The 14,330-nt window shown below is 46.2% G+C and overlaps 1 protein-coding gene and 1 long non-coding RNA gene across 5 annotated transcripts in view; one reads left to right on the top strand and one right to left on the bottom strand.

Moving 5' to 3' along the window:
• Window positions 1-4,507: 4,507 nt before the first annotated feature.
• WDFY2 (WD repeat and FYVE domain containing 2) overlaps window positions 4,508-14,330 on the bottom strand; it is a 121,914-nt gene continuing 112,091 nt past the window's right edge. For all 4 annotated transcript variants that reach the window (XM_065594173.1, XM_065594198.1, XM_005287096.4 and 1 more), the window contains one exon: window positions 4,508-5,618. In XM_065594173.1, the coding sequence (XP_065450245.1) occupies window positions 5,589-5,618 (30 nt within the window). In that variant the 3' untranslated portion in view covers window positions 4,508-5,588. The remainder of the gene's footprint in view (window positions 5,619-14,330) is intronic.
• LOC135983314 (uncharacterized) lies at window positions 8,915-12,613 on the top strand. Its single transcript, XR_010600876.1, has 2 exons — window positions 8,915-9,629; window positions 9,931-12,613. It is a non-coding gene; the product is annotated as an uncharacterized LOC135983314 (long non-coding RNA).

Below are 14,330 nucleotides of genomic sequence, written 5' to 3'. Positions count from 1 at the left end.
TACCATATTTAAACATTAAAAAAAGAGGACACTCCACAGGGCCCTGGCCCCGCCCCTCCCCCAAAGTCCCCGCCCCAACTCCGCCCCCTCCCGAGCGCCCCGCATTCCCCCTCCTCCCTCCCAGCCACGCGAAACAGCTGCCCGAGCGCTACCGGCTTCACGGTTTGCTGGGCAGCACCCAGACCTCCAGACCCTGTGCCCCCGGCCGGGCGCTTCCCCAGCGCAGCCGGAGCCTGGGAGGGGAAGCACCTGGCCGGGGGCGCAGGGTCTGGAGGTCTGGGAGCTGCCCGGCAAACCATGAGGCCGGTAGCGCTTGGGCAGCTCAGCTCTTCAGCTACACAAAGCTGAGGTGTCTGGGGGGAGCAGCAGCCACCACCGCAGGGGAATCCGCCTGCAGCTCGCAGCCTGCCGGAGCCGCTCTAAGGTAAGCAGGGGACTGGGGCAGGGATGCCGGCAAAACAAAGCTGGGAGTATTTTCCCGGACATGTTCGGCTTTTTGGCAATTCCCCCTGGACGGGGATTTGAGGACCAAAAATCCAGACGTATGGTAACCCTACCATCAGGTCATAGAAAATAGACCTATTGGATCATCTAGTCTCTTGTTACTAGTGCAGAATTCTTCCCTGTAGTACAGTTTGAAATGACCCATGCAATGAGTTTGTTTTTTCTATCCTCAGGAGACTATTGCTGTTATCTAAGAAAACTGTTGCTAGTAGTCAGCATACATTTTCCTTTGCTTAATTTCATCTCATTCCTAGTTCCTACCTTAAAGAAAAACAACACACTTCTCAGCTTCTCCTCCAAACCCGCAAAAATATCTTCCTTTAGTCACCAATACCGAGCCGGAACATAAGTAGTTATATTAATATCTTGCCTCAGGTCAATTGCCAACACACATTTATTGTCAGTGCAATGTACAATAATGGTGGGGTTTATTTTCTGTAAGCATTGCAGTAATCATTGGTTTTTAAGCCACACAGACTGGGTAGATTCCCTGAAGGGGAAAAAACGCTAACAGAGGATAGATGAAAATCTGATCAATTTAAATTTAAGAGTGGAGGAAGGCTAGTGTTTTCTGCATTCCTCTGATGCAGTGGAAAAATCATGTAACTAAAATAAACTGCAACTGTAATCAACTATCCCAAGAAAATGGAGGATTTCTGCTTGTACTTCTTAGGATGGAATTTAACATCCTTGTTGAAAGATGCCCTTGCCTCACCTCCAAGTAAAAAGAAAAAGGATAATTGTATAGAATAATTGCACTGAGGGTCTCTCCTCACAGCTATAACTGCAAGAATGGAGCAGGCAACAGGAATTTGGGGATCCACGCTGATCAAAAGGGCTGAAAGAAACTGATACTAAGGGCTTGTCTACACTTACCGGGGGATCGACGCGCGGCATTCGTTGCATCGGTGGTCAATTTAGCGAATCTAGTGAAGACCCACTAAATTGACCGCAGATCCACTCCCATTGACTCCTGTACTCCACTTGAATGAGAAGTGCAAGGGGTGTTGATGGGAAAGCGTCTCCTGTCAACATAGTGTAGTATGGACCCCACAGTAAGTAGATCCAAGGTACATAGTTATTCACGTAGCTGAAGTTGCGTAATTTAGATCGATCTCCTCCCATAGTATAGAGAAGGCCTAACCCTTATCCCAGAGATCGGATGTTCTTCTTAACTCTCACAGTGTTGAATCCTTGTACTTTTATTTGAGAGATAAAGGAGCTGCAGTTCAGGTAAGACAGGTCTATTTTTCTTGCTTGATATCAATACATATTCACATACATAAGACGTAGCTCCAATGAGAGCTAACTGATTACATCAAGAGAACAGACCCCCTTTAGCTCTTATGCGTCCTCCAGTCAAGACAATTCTTTTTGTTAGTAGACTGAACCCTGAACTGCCCACTACATCAGAAGTTTTTCTAGGCACAAAGAGAAGCAAAAAGAACAAACCAACCCACAGAATGGGATTTCTCAGTCTCTCATCCACAGCATTTAAATTGTAAAGATCAAGAAAAGGACTTCATTACAATTTGCAGAGAAGTCTGTTTTCACAGTACAGTCAACCCTCTTACAGTCAGATGGTTTGTGGATGGTGGAGTCTCTGGTTCTCCATTTTGGGGGGTAAAAACTCTGGGTTATTTTTTTGTTTGTTTGGTGGATTTGTACTTACACAGCCTATGAGGGAGAGGCTAAAAGACAGGGGCAAATCCTCAGCTGATGTAAACTGTTAGCTCCTCTGACTTCAATGGAACTATAATAATTTACACCAGATGCTGAACTGCCCTCTTAGTGTTTACCTTTGGGCATGTCTACACTACAAAATTAAGTTGCCCTAAGTGATGTTAATGTACAGCCACCGCAGTAATTAAATCGTATTTGCATGTCCACACTACGCTCGTGTCGGCGGTGCACAACCTCACCAGGACCGCTTGTACCGATTGAACTGTCAGTGCGGGGCATTGTGGAACCGCTTCTGAAAGGCAGCAACAGTTGATGTAAGCAATGCAGTGTCTACACTGACACTGCGTCAACCTAACTACATTGACCAAAGCGCTACGCCGCTCTTGGAGGTAGAGTTATTAAGTCCATGTAGTGGGCGAGTTACATTAAAAAGTAGCTCCTACCAACAGGCACTTACAGAGTTAGGTCAACATAAGCTGCCTTATGCTGACTAACTCTGTAGTGTAGACCAGGGCTAGGTGTATACATTTTTACGAAAGACACTGGTCTGAGTTGTTTAGCCCAGTATTTCCGGATGTTTCACCCATCCTGCTACATACTTGTTCAGAGCAGCAGCAAAGTGGATCTTGTTTTAGGAAAGTAGCCCGACCCTTCCAAGGTACTGTGGAGTAGCATAATCCAGCAGTTTCACTGCCGCTAAGCAACAAGCATGTGGAGTTATCTTGCACAGCTTTTTCAGCAGAAGAAATTTCAGTCATCATTAAGGCTGCGTGTCCGTCACAGAGGTCACGGATACTGATACTTTCAGTGACCTCTGTGATTTCGCCCAGCAGCAACAATAGTTTGGATGTGGGAGGGCGCTCAGGGCTGGGGTGTGATGCTTACCTTGGGGGGGGGGAGGGGATCCCCAGAAGTGGCCGGGATGTCCCTGCAGCTCCTAGGCAAAGGAGCCAGGGGGGTCTGCGCACTGCCCCTGCCTGCAGGCACTACCCCCGCATCTCCCATTGGCTGGGTTCCTGGCCAACAGGAGCTGCAGAGCCGGCGCTCGTGGGGGAGGGCAGCACACGGCACCCCTCTGGCCTTCCCTCCTCTCCCCTCCTCCTAGGAGCTGCAGGGACATGCTGGCTGCTTCATGGAGCTGGGTAGGGAGCCTGCCAGCCCCGCCAACCCTCTCCCCTCCCCCAAGCACCAGCGGGGATCCCAGGCTGCATGCTCGTGCCCTCCCTCAGCACCCACACTGGCCTGGCCCGCTTCCTTCCAGAGCACCCCGGGCCCAAGTTTTAGTTGGGATATATAGTACAAGTCATGGACAAGTCACGGGCCGTGAATTTTTGTTTACTGCCCATGACCTGTCCATGACTTTTATTAAAAATACCCATGACTTAAGTGTAGCCTTAGTCATACAATATGGAACAGGTGTAATGACCCACCTTTGAAAGGTTTTCCAGTGGGAGAATAAAATCAGCAGCCAGCTACCATGAGAGAAAACAGGATGGCTTGCAAAAGAATTAACATTTACATCGGAAAATATTCTTTTAGCTAAGTCTTTATCATGTTTGAAAATATACATTAAAATGGGCTGCTTAGAGGAGAAGCAGATACTTGGCAGCATGTCCAATGAAGCAAGAGTAGGGTCATTTTAAAAAGGAGAATATGAGGATTGGCAAACCTATACATATAGAGTAAATAATGCAAAACAGAAATTTTCAGGAAGATGGACCAACCCTGGCACGCGCACACCCCTACTCATTCACCCTTTATTATGACAACTGATGATGGCTGAAGAACTAATTGTATTTTATTCACCCATTAAAAAAAAAAAAAAGGTTACCTACTGTAGGCAAGGGGCAAGAGTAGGTGTTTGCAGAGCTGTAATAGCACACTTAGCACTACAGCACTTGACATCCACAGCCTGCAATGTGCTTTACAAAGGTGGGTGTGTATCATTACACTCCAGTTTACTGTGGGGGGGATGATGCACACAGAGGGGCAAGTCACTTCATCAAGGCCACATGGAAGACCTAGCTTGTACCACTGACTTGCTGATTATCAGTTGTATATTCAAGTCCCCAGATCATGGTGCCTACCTTGATAGTGGCCCCATATGAAAGGTCTGGCAGTACCTGCTGCAGTCTTTCCACTTTTAGTTTCTTCAAAGCATGGCCACAATAATTTATTTATAAATGAAACATTCAAGGAATCCAGAAGGCAAGGACCTTCCAGATGGGACCCCGGTGGAAGGAGGACAATTTTCCCACCTATGAACCTTGACAATATCCCTTTAAAAAGGTCATTTGGGCCAGGGTGGGTTTTTTAATCATTTTTATTTTTTAAAAGAAACTGCCAAACGCGACAGCAGGACACTGGGTGTGAGTCAGCAACATTATTTCTGGACCACATACACGATTAATAAAAAGCCATCAGCAATTTTAAAATAAATATGAATAACGGGGTGGGGAGCAGGAATGGGAAAGTTAAAATTCTCTCCAGCGAAAAAGACGGACGTAAATGCTGACATGATGCTTCATGAGGAAGAAATGGGCTTGTTTGGGCCCGATCAAGCCTGTTTAGTCACCCTTTTATACAACTCCACAGTTCTACAAGCTGCTGTCAATTTAATTTGAATCAGCCTTTGTGGCCTCATCAAATTCAAACTGGTCTGGACACTCCTTGTTAATGTCTGGGCTAGAAAACTATTTCAGCTATTGTAAGATTAGTTGCTAAGCAACCCAGCCCCTTGATTTTGCAACCTGTGTGACAAGGGAAGAGACAGAAGGAACTGAATTTCATTTTATGCAACAATAAAATATCATCTCAAGGTGGTATTTGCTAGAACAAGTAGACGGAAGAGCCCTTTTCGGAAGGATGCAATAGTTCCACAGATCCTTTACGAAGCAGTAAGCAAAGGTGCAAGGTCTTGCTCAAAGTTGCTCCACTGAAGAGGCTGTTAGCAAAAACATCACAAATAAATAGGTACTCTCTCTGGGGAACTCTGATAGCTTTGTACAGTGTGTTGAGATTGGAAACTTTTTTTTACAAGCCCAGACACAAAACAAAGAACCCTTCCACACAAAGCAACCAATATACCAACGTAATGAAATATAAAAACTAAATTGCACTGCACACAGATTTTCCAGATAAACTCAAAATAACTGAACATAGCCAGATCGTACAAACCGTTAGTTAAAAAAATACCTTCTCGGATATTTTGAGAACAAAGTTGAAATAGAGTCTTCGTGCAAATGTTCACCCTTGATCTAGCCGATGAAAAATCATCACAGATGTGTTAGCTCCTTCCTTATCTGCCATATACACACAGCGTTTATCTTCTGCAATACGATTAGGGTTAGGAAATCTGTTTCTTCAGTAAATACCACCTTTTAAGTTCCACTGACGTATCATCAAGACACTACTGGTGTCATATCCCACAACTGTTAAAAATAATAAGAATGCATGTAATATCATAGGGGAAAGCATTGTGGTCTTCTGTAAAGAGAAGCATTAGGTTTGAAAAAATTTGACATCATTTTAACTCATTTAAACAACAGAGCCTTCATTATGAGAAGGAAACAAGCATAAAACATAAAACCATAGCAATAACAAAACATAAAACCAAGAACACAGCACCTTTGCTTACATGTCTGATGAGCACTACGAGCTATAGTCCTTTCCTTTTGTCAAGATAAGCTACATCTAGACAGCTACCCTCTATTTTCCTAGTGTTGATGCACCCCCTGTTTCAGTGTAAGAATTATTTTTAAGTTGCACAGGTGACAAAATCTATCTTCCATCACTATTACACAAAACAGTCAAGGCAAATGGGTAGTATATAGAAGACTGAATTTGTACAATGATTTTTTGTGCTATGAGAACTTTAAAGTGTATTTTTAAATGAAATTTGAGACATTTGCTTAAGACAAAAACATTCCACCCTAACAATCTACTGAGGTTGTACACCACTTAACATATTTTCAGTTTTTCAGGCACAAGGATACAGAACAATTCCTTCAATTCTTTAGCTGTTTTGATTTTTTTTTTTTTTTTTTTTTTAAGAAATTACTGTTTTATTTCCCCCATTTCTGCCACCTCAGAGCTCCACATATGAAGCTCAGTGAAGTGATTGGGTTTATGAATTTCTTGCTCGTGGATGGGCAGTGACCTGAAATCAGGACAGGCCAAGATAAAAGACACGTTACCTTTTCCGTAACTGGTGTTCTTCGAGATGTAATGGACATGAGCAACTCATGTTAGTTGTGTGCTCACCACATGCACTGGTGCTGTAAGTTTTTCCCTCAGTGGTATCCATAGGGGACCGGCTCTGGCACCCCCTGGAGTGGTGCACGTATGCCATGGTATAAGGAGCGCCGCCGGCTCCACCCACCCCCTCATTTCCTTCTTGACGGAAACTCCAACAGTGGGGAAGGAGGGCGGGTCATGGAATGGACATCTCGAACACCAGTTACAGAAAAGGTAACTGTCTTTTCTTCAAGTGTTTGCTCATGTCCATTTCATGTTAGGTGACTCCCAAGCAGTACCAATGGAGGCGGGTAGGAATTCATGGACATGCAGCTTGTAAAACAGCTCTGCCAAACCCAGCGTCATCTCTGGCCTGCTAGGTGATGGCATAGGGTGCTGTGAACGTGTGAACTGAAGACCACATCGCGGTTCTGCAAATGTCCTGAATGAGGACATGCATCAGGAAGGCCCAGGAGGACACTTGCACGCTCATCGAGTGGGCCCTCACCAGAGGCGGCGGTTGGACCTGCGCCACCTCGTAACAGGTCTGGATGCATGAGTGACCGGGGTCCAAGTGGGGGCCAGCTGTGGACACTCAATTAGAGTGAACTGCAAAGAACAGGGTAGACAATCCCCATAAAGCTGGTGGATATTCCAATACTTAGATTCACCATAAAACATTCAGCATAAAACAGCTTCTTTATTACCTTACTGGTTACTCAGAAGTCCAAACAACACGGTTCCCTTAAAGTGATCCAGCCTTAGACCTCCACCCAGGTACCCAAGTCAAATATGAGGATTTCTGAAAATTTCATAATATAAAAGAAAAGGTTCTACCAATCCCAAAGGATCAGACACATTACCTCCCAGGTTATTGAATATTCCAGATCTTACCCAAATACACGCTTACAGCCAATTCTTATTAACTAAACTAAAATTTAGTAAAAAAACAAAGAGAGAGCATGGTTAAAAGATCAATATTGTGACAAAGTTCTGTCCTTGACTCCGTGGGTCCTGCATTTCCTGATGGATTTTTTGCTAGCCTCAGAGGCTCAGTGTGACCCTCCACATAGCCCTTCTCTCTCTCTAGAGGCAAGGGTCACAGTCTACTGAGCCATTTTCATCATAAACCAGCAAGGGAGGTGAGGAGAAACAACCCTCCCTCACACAGTCTCTGTTGTCTCCCAGTATCAGTGATTAATCAGGGAGGGGAGGGGGGGAGCCCGGGCCCGCCCTCTACTCCGGGCTCCAGCCCAGAGACCCTAAACTTAGCAGCTATGAAATCTGACTTTTTGGAAATAGGGCATGTACAATTCCCTGGGCTACTTCCCCACAGCAGCCCCCACTCAATATCTTCTTCACAATTACCTCAGGGCCTCCTTCCTTGCACCTGATATGGATTCGTACTACTTCGTTCCTCCAACAGCACAGCTCCCTCCTATAGCTCCTGTCACCCACCCCGCACTGACTAACTGAGAGGCTTTTAGCTAGTTCCAGCCAGTCCTTAATTGGCTTCAGGTGTCCCAATCAATCTAGCTGTCTCTCCTGCTTTCTAGAAGGATCTTAATTGGCCCCAGGTGTCTTGATTAACCTGGAGTAACTGCCATTTGGTTACCATGGTACCAGGGATTTGTTTAGCCTGGGGCTAACATACCTGTTCCTCACTACTTTACTGTAGCCATCTGTCCTTGCCCCATCACAATATACATACAGACATGAGTTTAGTTCTTAAGATTCAAATTCACAGCAGAGATGGTTAGCTTTGTGGTTGCAAAGAGTCTCTTATAACCTATGGTTATAATCCAATGTTTATATTTTAGGGCGATCCAGTTAGAACTGGGATCTCAGTCTTTACGGCTCAAGCTTCTCCTGTATGAAGCCTCAAGCAGATCGGAGATGACAGAATCAGGACCCAATGGTCTTTTATACAGTTTTTTAGCATCCACTTGACCATGCAGTCCTGGGTAAACAATAGGCTTTTGATGTAACCTTCTGTTTTCTAACTACCACCAGTAATTAGTTACACAAATTAACATAGGGCAATTTATCCATTAGGCAGTCTATCACAAACTTCAAAGAGACATATAGACAATAACATTTCACCCAAGAGTCATCTAAATGTTAATATTCCCTTTTGATCTCTAAATTAATAGTTATAGTGACAGACAGGAACTGTCTGTTTACACGGGTAGCATCCAAGATGCACACAATTATGCCCAAATAAATTTGTTAGTCTCTAAGGTGCCACAAGTACTCCTCGTTCTTTTATTACTTCACAGATTTGCATTTCAAAGTTCTAGCCTATTTACTATGAAGGGCCTTCATTACCATTCGCATACCTTTCTAGCATGACTTTAAAAGTCGGCTTTGAGTCATCCAGCCTGCAAGCTGTTTAACCCCTTCTGGCCACAAGTTTATATTCTGTATAAGATTCGTTGCAAGTATATAACAGTGGTAGAAATAATGGCTTGCATAATTATATTTTAATCAGACGTCACAATGAGGTAATCCAGTTGGAGGTCCTCTGAGAGGACACCAGAAGGCCCTTCATCCTGTCCGCTGTCGCGATGAAGAGCTGCATCGACCTGCGAAAGGGCTTGGTACGCTCCAGGTAAAACACCAAGGCATGACGGACATCCTGAGCGTGTAGCCGCCTTGCCTCATTGGTCTTATGTGGCTTAGGACAGAACACCGGGAGGAGGATATCCTGGTTGATATGGAAGAAAGACATCACCTTTGGCAGGAAGGTCAGATGGGGTCGCAACTGCAGCTTGTCTTTGTAGAAGACCATGTAAGGTGGTTCTGAGGTTAGGGCTTTAATCTCCGACACTCATCAAGCCGACGTCACTGCCACAAGGAAGGCAACTTTCCATGAAAGGGAACAATAGCCCAAGGGTTCAAATAGCAGACCCGTGAGTCTGGAGAGAACAAGATTAACATCCCATTGCGGGACAGGATTCCTAATGAGAGGGAAGAGCCTTTTGAGGCCTTTCAGGAACCGGGTGGACATCTTGTGTGATAACACTGATCTACCCTGGATCGGCAGATGAAAAGCTGAGATGGCAGCTAGATGAACCTTAATAGAAGAGAGGGCCAAGCCCTGATTCTTCAGGAGGAGCAGGTATTCCAAGATTGACTGCAGAGAAGAGTGTCAGAGAGATGCTACGTTCAGATGCCCAGTGGGAGAACCTCGTCCACTTCGCCAGGTAAGTCGCTCTAGTGGAGGGTTTTCTATTTCCCCAAAGGACCTGCTGCACCTCCCTGGAGCAGGCTCACTCCTCCGGGTTCAACCATGCAGCATCCATGCCGTGAGGTGGAGGGAGGAGAGGTTGGGGTGCAGGAGGCAACCGTGGTCTTGCAAGAGAAGGTCCAGAAGGTTGGGCAGCGGCCCCGGGGGTGGGGGAGTGGGGGAGCTACCACCAGATCCAACAGCGTACCAAACTAATGCTGGCGCGGCCATGCTGGGGCGATGATGACTCGAGCCTTGTCCCTCTTGATCTCTGACAGGACTCTGCTGATGAGCGGGATGGGTGGGAACACGTACATCAGGACCCCCGACCAGGATAGGAGAAAGGCACCTGGGAAAGTAAGGCCAAGGCCCTGCAGGGAGCAAAATTGATGACATTTCCTGTTCTGTCTGGTGGTGAACTGGTCCACTCGGGGAATTCTCCACCTCTGGAAGAGCATTTGGACCACTTCTGAGTGGAGCAACCACTCGTGGTGAGAAAAGGACCTGCTGAGGCAATCTGGCAGCGTGTTCCTGATGCCGGGAAGGTGATAGACCTCGAGGTTGATAACATGCTGGATGTAGAAATGCCATAGGTGGAGTTTCTCTTAACAGAGGCCGATGAGCATGCTCCCCCTTGCCTGTTGATGTAAAACATCGAGGCCATATTTTCCATCAGCACTTGAACCACTCGGCCAGTTAACTGCAGGAGAAAAACCCAGCAGGCTAGGTGAACTTCCCTGAGTTCTTTGACATTTATATGCAACATCATCTCCTCTGTGGACCTCATGCCAAGGTGCGCTCCACAGCTGAGGTCCGAGGCATCCAATATCAGCGACGCCGAAGGATGCGGGCTGTTGAACTGATACCAGTCAGCTCTGGGGAACCAGGGCGCAGTATCTAGCCTGACTCATGAAAGACACGCACCCCCACCCCCAACTCTGCTTGAACCAAAACCAATCATAGAAAAGGCTTGCAGAGAGCAGTGAAGGGCGTTAGGAAACACACCTAGACCCCTCCTGACAAGGGTGACAAGATTAAGACATCTCCATTTGCATACAGAATGGAGAGCAGAGACAACTCCCCTAGCCTCATCTGCATGAAAGTTGGGACAGGGATTAGCATACAGAATGAAGAACAGAGAACCGCACTGAACTCTGGGACCAGAAAAAGCAGGGAAGCACTGAACCATGGGAATCTCTGCTCAAGATGTTAATGAATGTATGCCTGCTCACCCAGCTCAGCAGTTATCAGACCAATTCTAGTAATGAATCCTTGATTGATATCCAAAATACTGAAGCAGCCTAATTGCATTGTGAGCTCCCTGGAAGAAACCACCACCCATAGCCAAGAGTGATCAGCTCCTATTGTCTAGCCTAAAGAAAAACCCTTGAGTCATCAGTTTACCGATAAACAAATCTAGTGTTCTCCCTTGAACCATTGTTGTTTCTCTACAAAAACCCCTACCTATTTCTCTCTGTTTTCCTTTCTACCTTAGATATTAACCCTTAATAATGTATGTTATGTTGGTTTAGCCCTCCTTGTGTGGTTATCACTATTATTCAATAAGTAACGTTTATGGTTAAGCTGATTGCTTCTCTCTCTCTGAACTTTACTCTTGTGTTTTTAGCTTCCCCCATTTACTCTACAGCAATGCTTCTTGTACCTAAGCTAAAGATCCCTGCAGCGCCCAAAATACTGTGGGGTTTGCTCATCAAGTAGGTTACTACCAGTACAATTGTGATGTGGGAATGGGGATAGGGACATGCTGAATCTGGGATACATAAGGGTGGCAGCTTGAAAGTGCTGCTTCATCCAGCCCATTGAGTCCAGGGATGTATAAGGGGGTCAGCTTGAAAGTGCTGATTGAGGGCCATGTTCCGGAGACTGGGACCTCATCAATGTGGGCGTCTTGGTCCCAGCTGCATCCACTGCGATGCTCCGAATGGGATCTGTATGTGGGCAACGATCCACTGCATCGAGATCCTGGTGACCGGCGTCAGAGTTCGGTGGATCCGCAATGGTACCCTGGTGATCCACGCCAAATGTTTCCCGACCGGTGCCAGTCCATAGAGCGGGAGCAAGAGCGTGACTGACACCACGATGATGAGCGTCAACACTGGTACAATGACCTCTGACTATAGGCTGGTGACTGGTACAGAGTGTGACGTTGTGCAGTCTATATGGTTTTATAAAAACTTGATAATAAGTCAATATAATGTAACTGAGATAGTTTTAGAGAAAATACGGTAATAAGTGAATGTAAGTAACTGGGATATGCCTCACGCAAAAGGTCTCTTGTAAGGTATCATTACAAAGCTTATAATCTACTGAGTGTGATCATCTGATTTGTATAAATGTACCACTCTTGTATCTAAAACTAGAAATATAAAATGTAACTCTGAGGGCCTATTGTAATTGTGTAAAGTGTGGACCATTAATGATGGTTTGGAATCTTGATGACTCCCATTGTCTGCAGATGGCTGTATTTACCTGTGAGTCTTCCTGTATATGTGTGTGCTGGCAAGTGAGTAATGAAGTCTTGCAGTGACATGTGATCATGTCACCTGAACTGGAATCCATCTTTAACCTGGTGCTTTTCCAGTGAGGGGGGGTGGAAACCCAGAGAGACAAAGAGTTCCCGCCTTATGCAAAAGATATATAAAGGGGGGGAAGAGAACAGAGAAAGGGAGAAGCCATCATGAAGAATCCCCTAGCTACCACCTGAGCTGCAACAAGAGCGGTACCAGGGGAAAGAATTGTGCCCAGGCCTGGAAGGTGTCCAGTCTGAGAAAAACTTACTGAAACATCTCTGAGGGTGAGATTATCTGTATTTAGTTTGATTAGGCATAGATTTGCGCATTTTATTTTATTTTGCTTGGTGACTTACTTTGTTCTGTCTGTTACTACTTTGAACCACTTAAATCCTACTGTCTGTATTTAATAAAATCACTTTTTATTTAGTAATTTACTCAGAGTATGTATTAATACCTGGGGGAGCAAACAACTGTGCATATCTCTCTATCAGTGTTATAGAGGGCGAACAATTTATGAGTTTGCCCTGCATAAGCTTTATGCAGGGCAAAACGGATTTATTTGGGTTTAGACCCCATTGGGAGTTGGGCATCCGAGTGCTAAAGACAAGCGCACTACTGCGAGCTGTTTTCAGGTAAACTTGCAGCTTTGGGACAAGTGATTCAGACCCTGGGTCTGTGTCTGGAGCCAGACAGGAGTGTCTGGCTCAGCAAGACAGGGTGCTGGAGTCCTGAGCTGGCAGGGAAAACAGACGCAGGGGTAGTCTTTGCACATCTGGTGGCAGCTCCCAAGGGGGTTTCTGTGATCCAACCCGTCACACAGAGAGTCCTGACAGAGGCTTCCGCTGAAGCGGCGTCGATCCAAAGGCAAGTGATGCTCCTGGTACCGGGGTCACGGGGATGAACGTGCCTCAGCAGGCCTACGCCATACCATCGGCAACCAATGCTCAGAGCCCACAGAGCGATGGCTCAAATCCAGAGACTGGCACCAAGGGCTCCAATTGGTAGGTAGCCCTACGTCCGAGGTGCGGTGGCTTTTCGCGGGCAAGCACTGGTGGGACACTCCCTGAGGTGGCGAGCAGTGCTGCACTGATGGGAACTGAGGTGGTGATCCAAAGGCAAGTTTACCCCTTGATTTGGGAGCTACTGTCGCCTGTGCGGACGGCACCAGGAGGGACAAAATATCCTGCGTCACCTGCAGGGCCTCCTGGGTTGATGACATCCCGTGCCACTATCCGAAGTGGCCGATGCATCCCGTGATGGGCTAAGATGGGCTAATCCGCACAACTGAAGCTGGGGCTTGACTCTCACTTGGAGGCGATGAGCCACCTTTCGTGGGTCTAGGCTCGCCTCCTGCCCTCTCCTTGACCTTGTGATCAGGAGAACGACTTCTCCCGGTCTTCGTCTTTTTACTGAGTCGTGCCAGGGAGATGAATTGTCGTCTGACGACAGTACCCGCAGGGCGCTCTGCACCGATGCCGTGATGCTAGGTGCAGAATCCAATCTCGGCTGCTCCAGTGCCGGTGTCAGTGCTGACTCCATAAGGAGTATGTACAATAGAAAGGATCGCAACAAACAGTTCTACAGAAGGAAAGGTTTGCCAAAGCAAAGGAACGTTCCAGTGCCATCACTGGCGGTAAGAAGGAACTAAGGTTGGAGGGTGCCGGTGGCGCCCCTTATACCGCAGCAAACATGCGCCACTCCAAGGGGCACCAGAGCCTGTTGCCTACGGATACCACTGAGGGAAAAACTTCCGGCACCAGTGCATGTGACAAGCATACACACCTAACATGGAATGAACATGAACAAACATTCAAAGAAGAAACTGGCATTTCAGATTAGCATTGCACATTTTTTTCTTACCAACTCCCTTGTTAGTACTAATACTACAATAGATAGCATATGTTTGAAATAACAGTGTCCTTATTCAGATGGAAAGTTGCAAAGGAACTTACTGACTTAGGTGTAAAATTAGTCAGTTAAAACAGTGTCCCAGCCAGCCTGTTGGATACCATGCGCAGAATGACCAATTTAATCTGAAACAGGTCTTCTGACCCTCTGCCATGCTGGCAGCAAGACAAGGCCAGACACTTATGAGAGAGGAGAACATGTTGCATCAGCATAGTTTTCTGATCGACAGGGTGACA

Source organism: Chrysemys picta, chromosome 1, assembly GCF_011386835.1.
Source record: "Chrysemys picta bellii isolate R12L10 chromosome 1, ASM1138683v2, whole genome shotgun sequence".
NCBI lineage: Eukaryota > Metazoa > Chordata > Testudines > Emydidae > Chrysemys > Chrysemys picta.
This window is presented reverse-complemented; position numbering and strand designations above follow the sequence as displayed.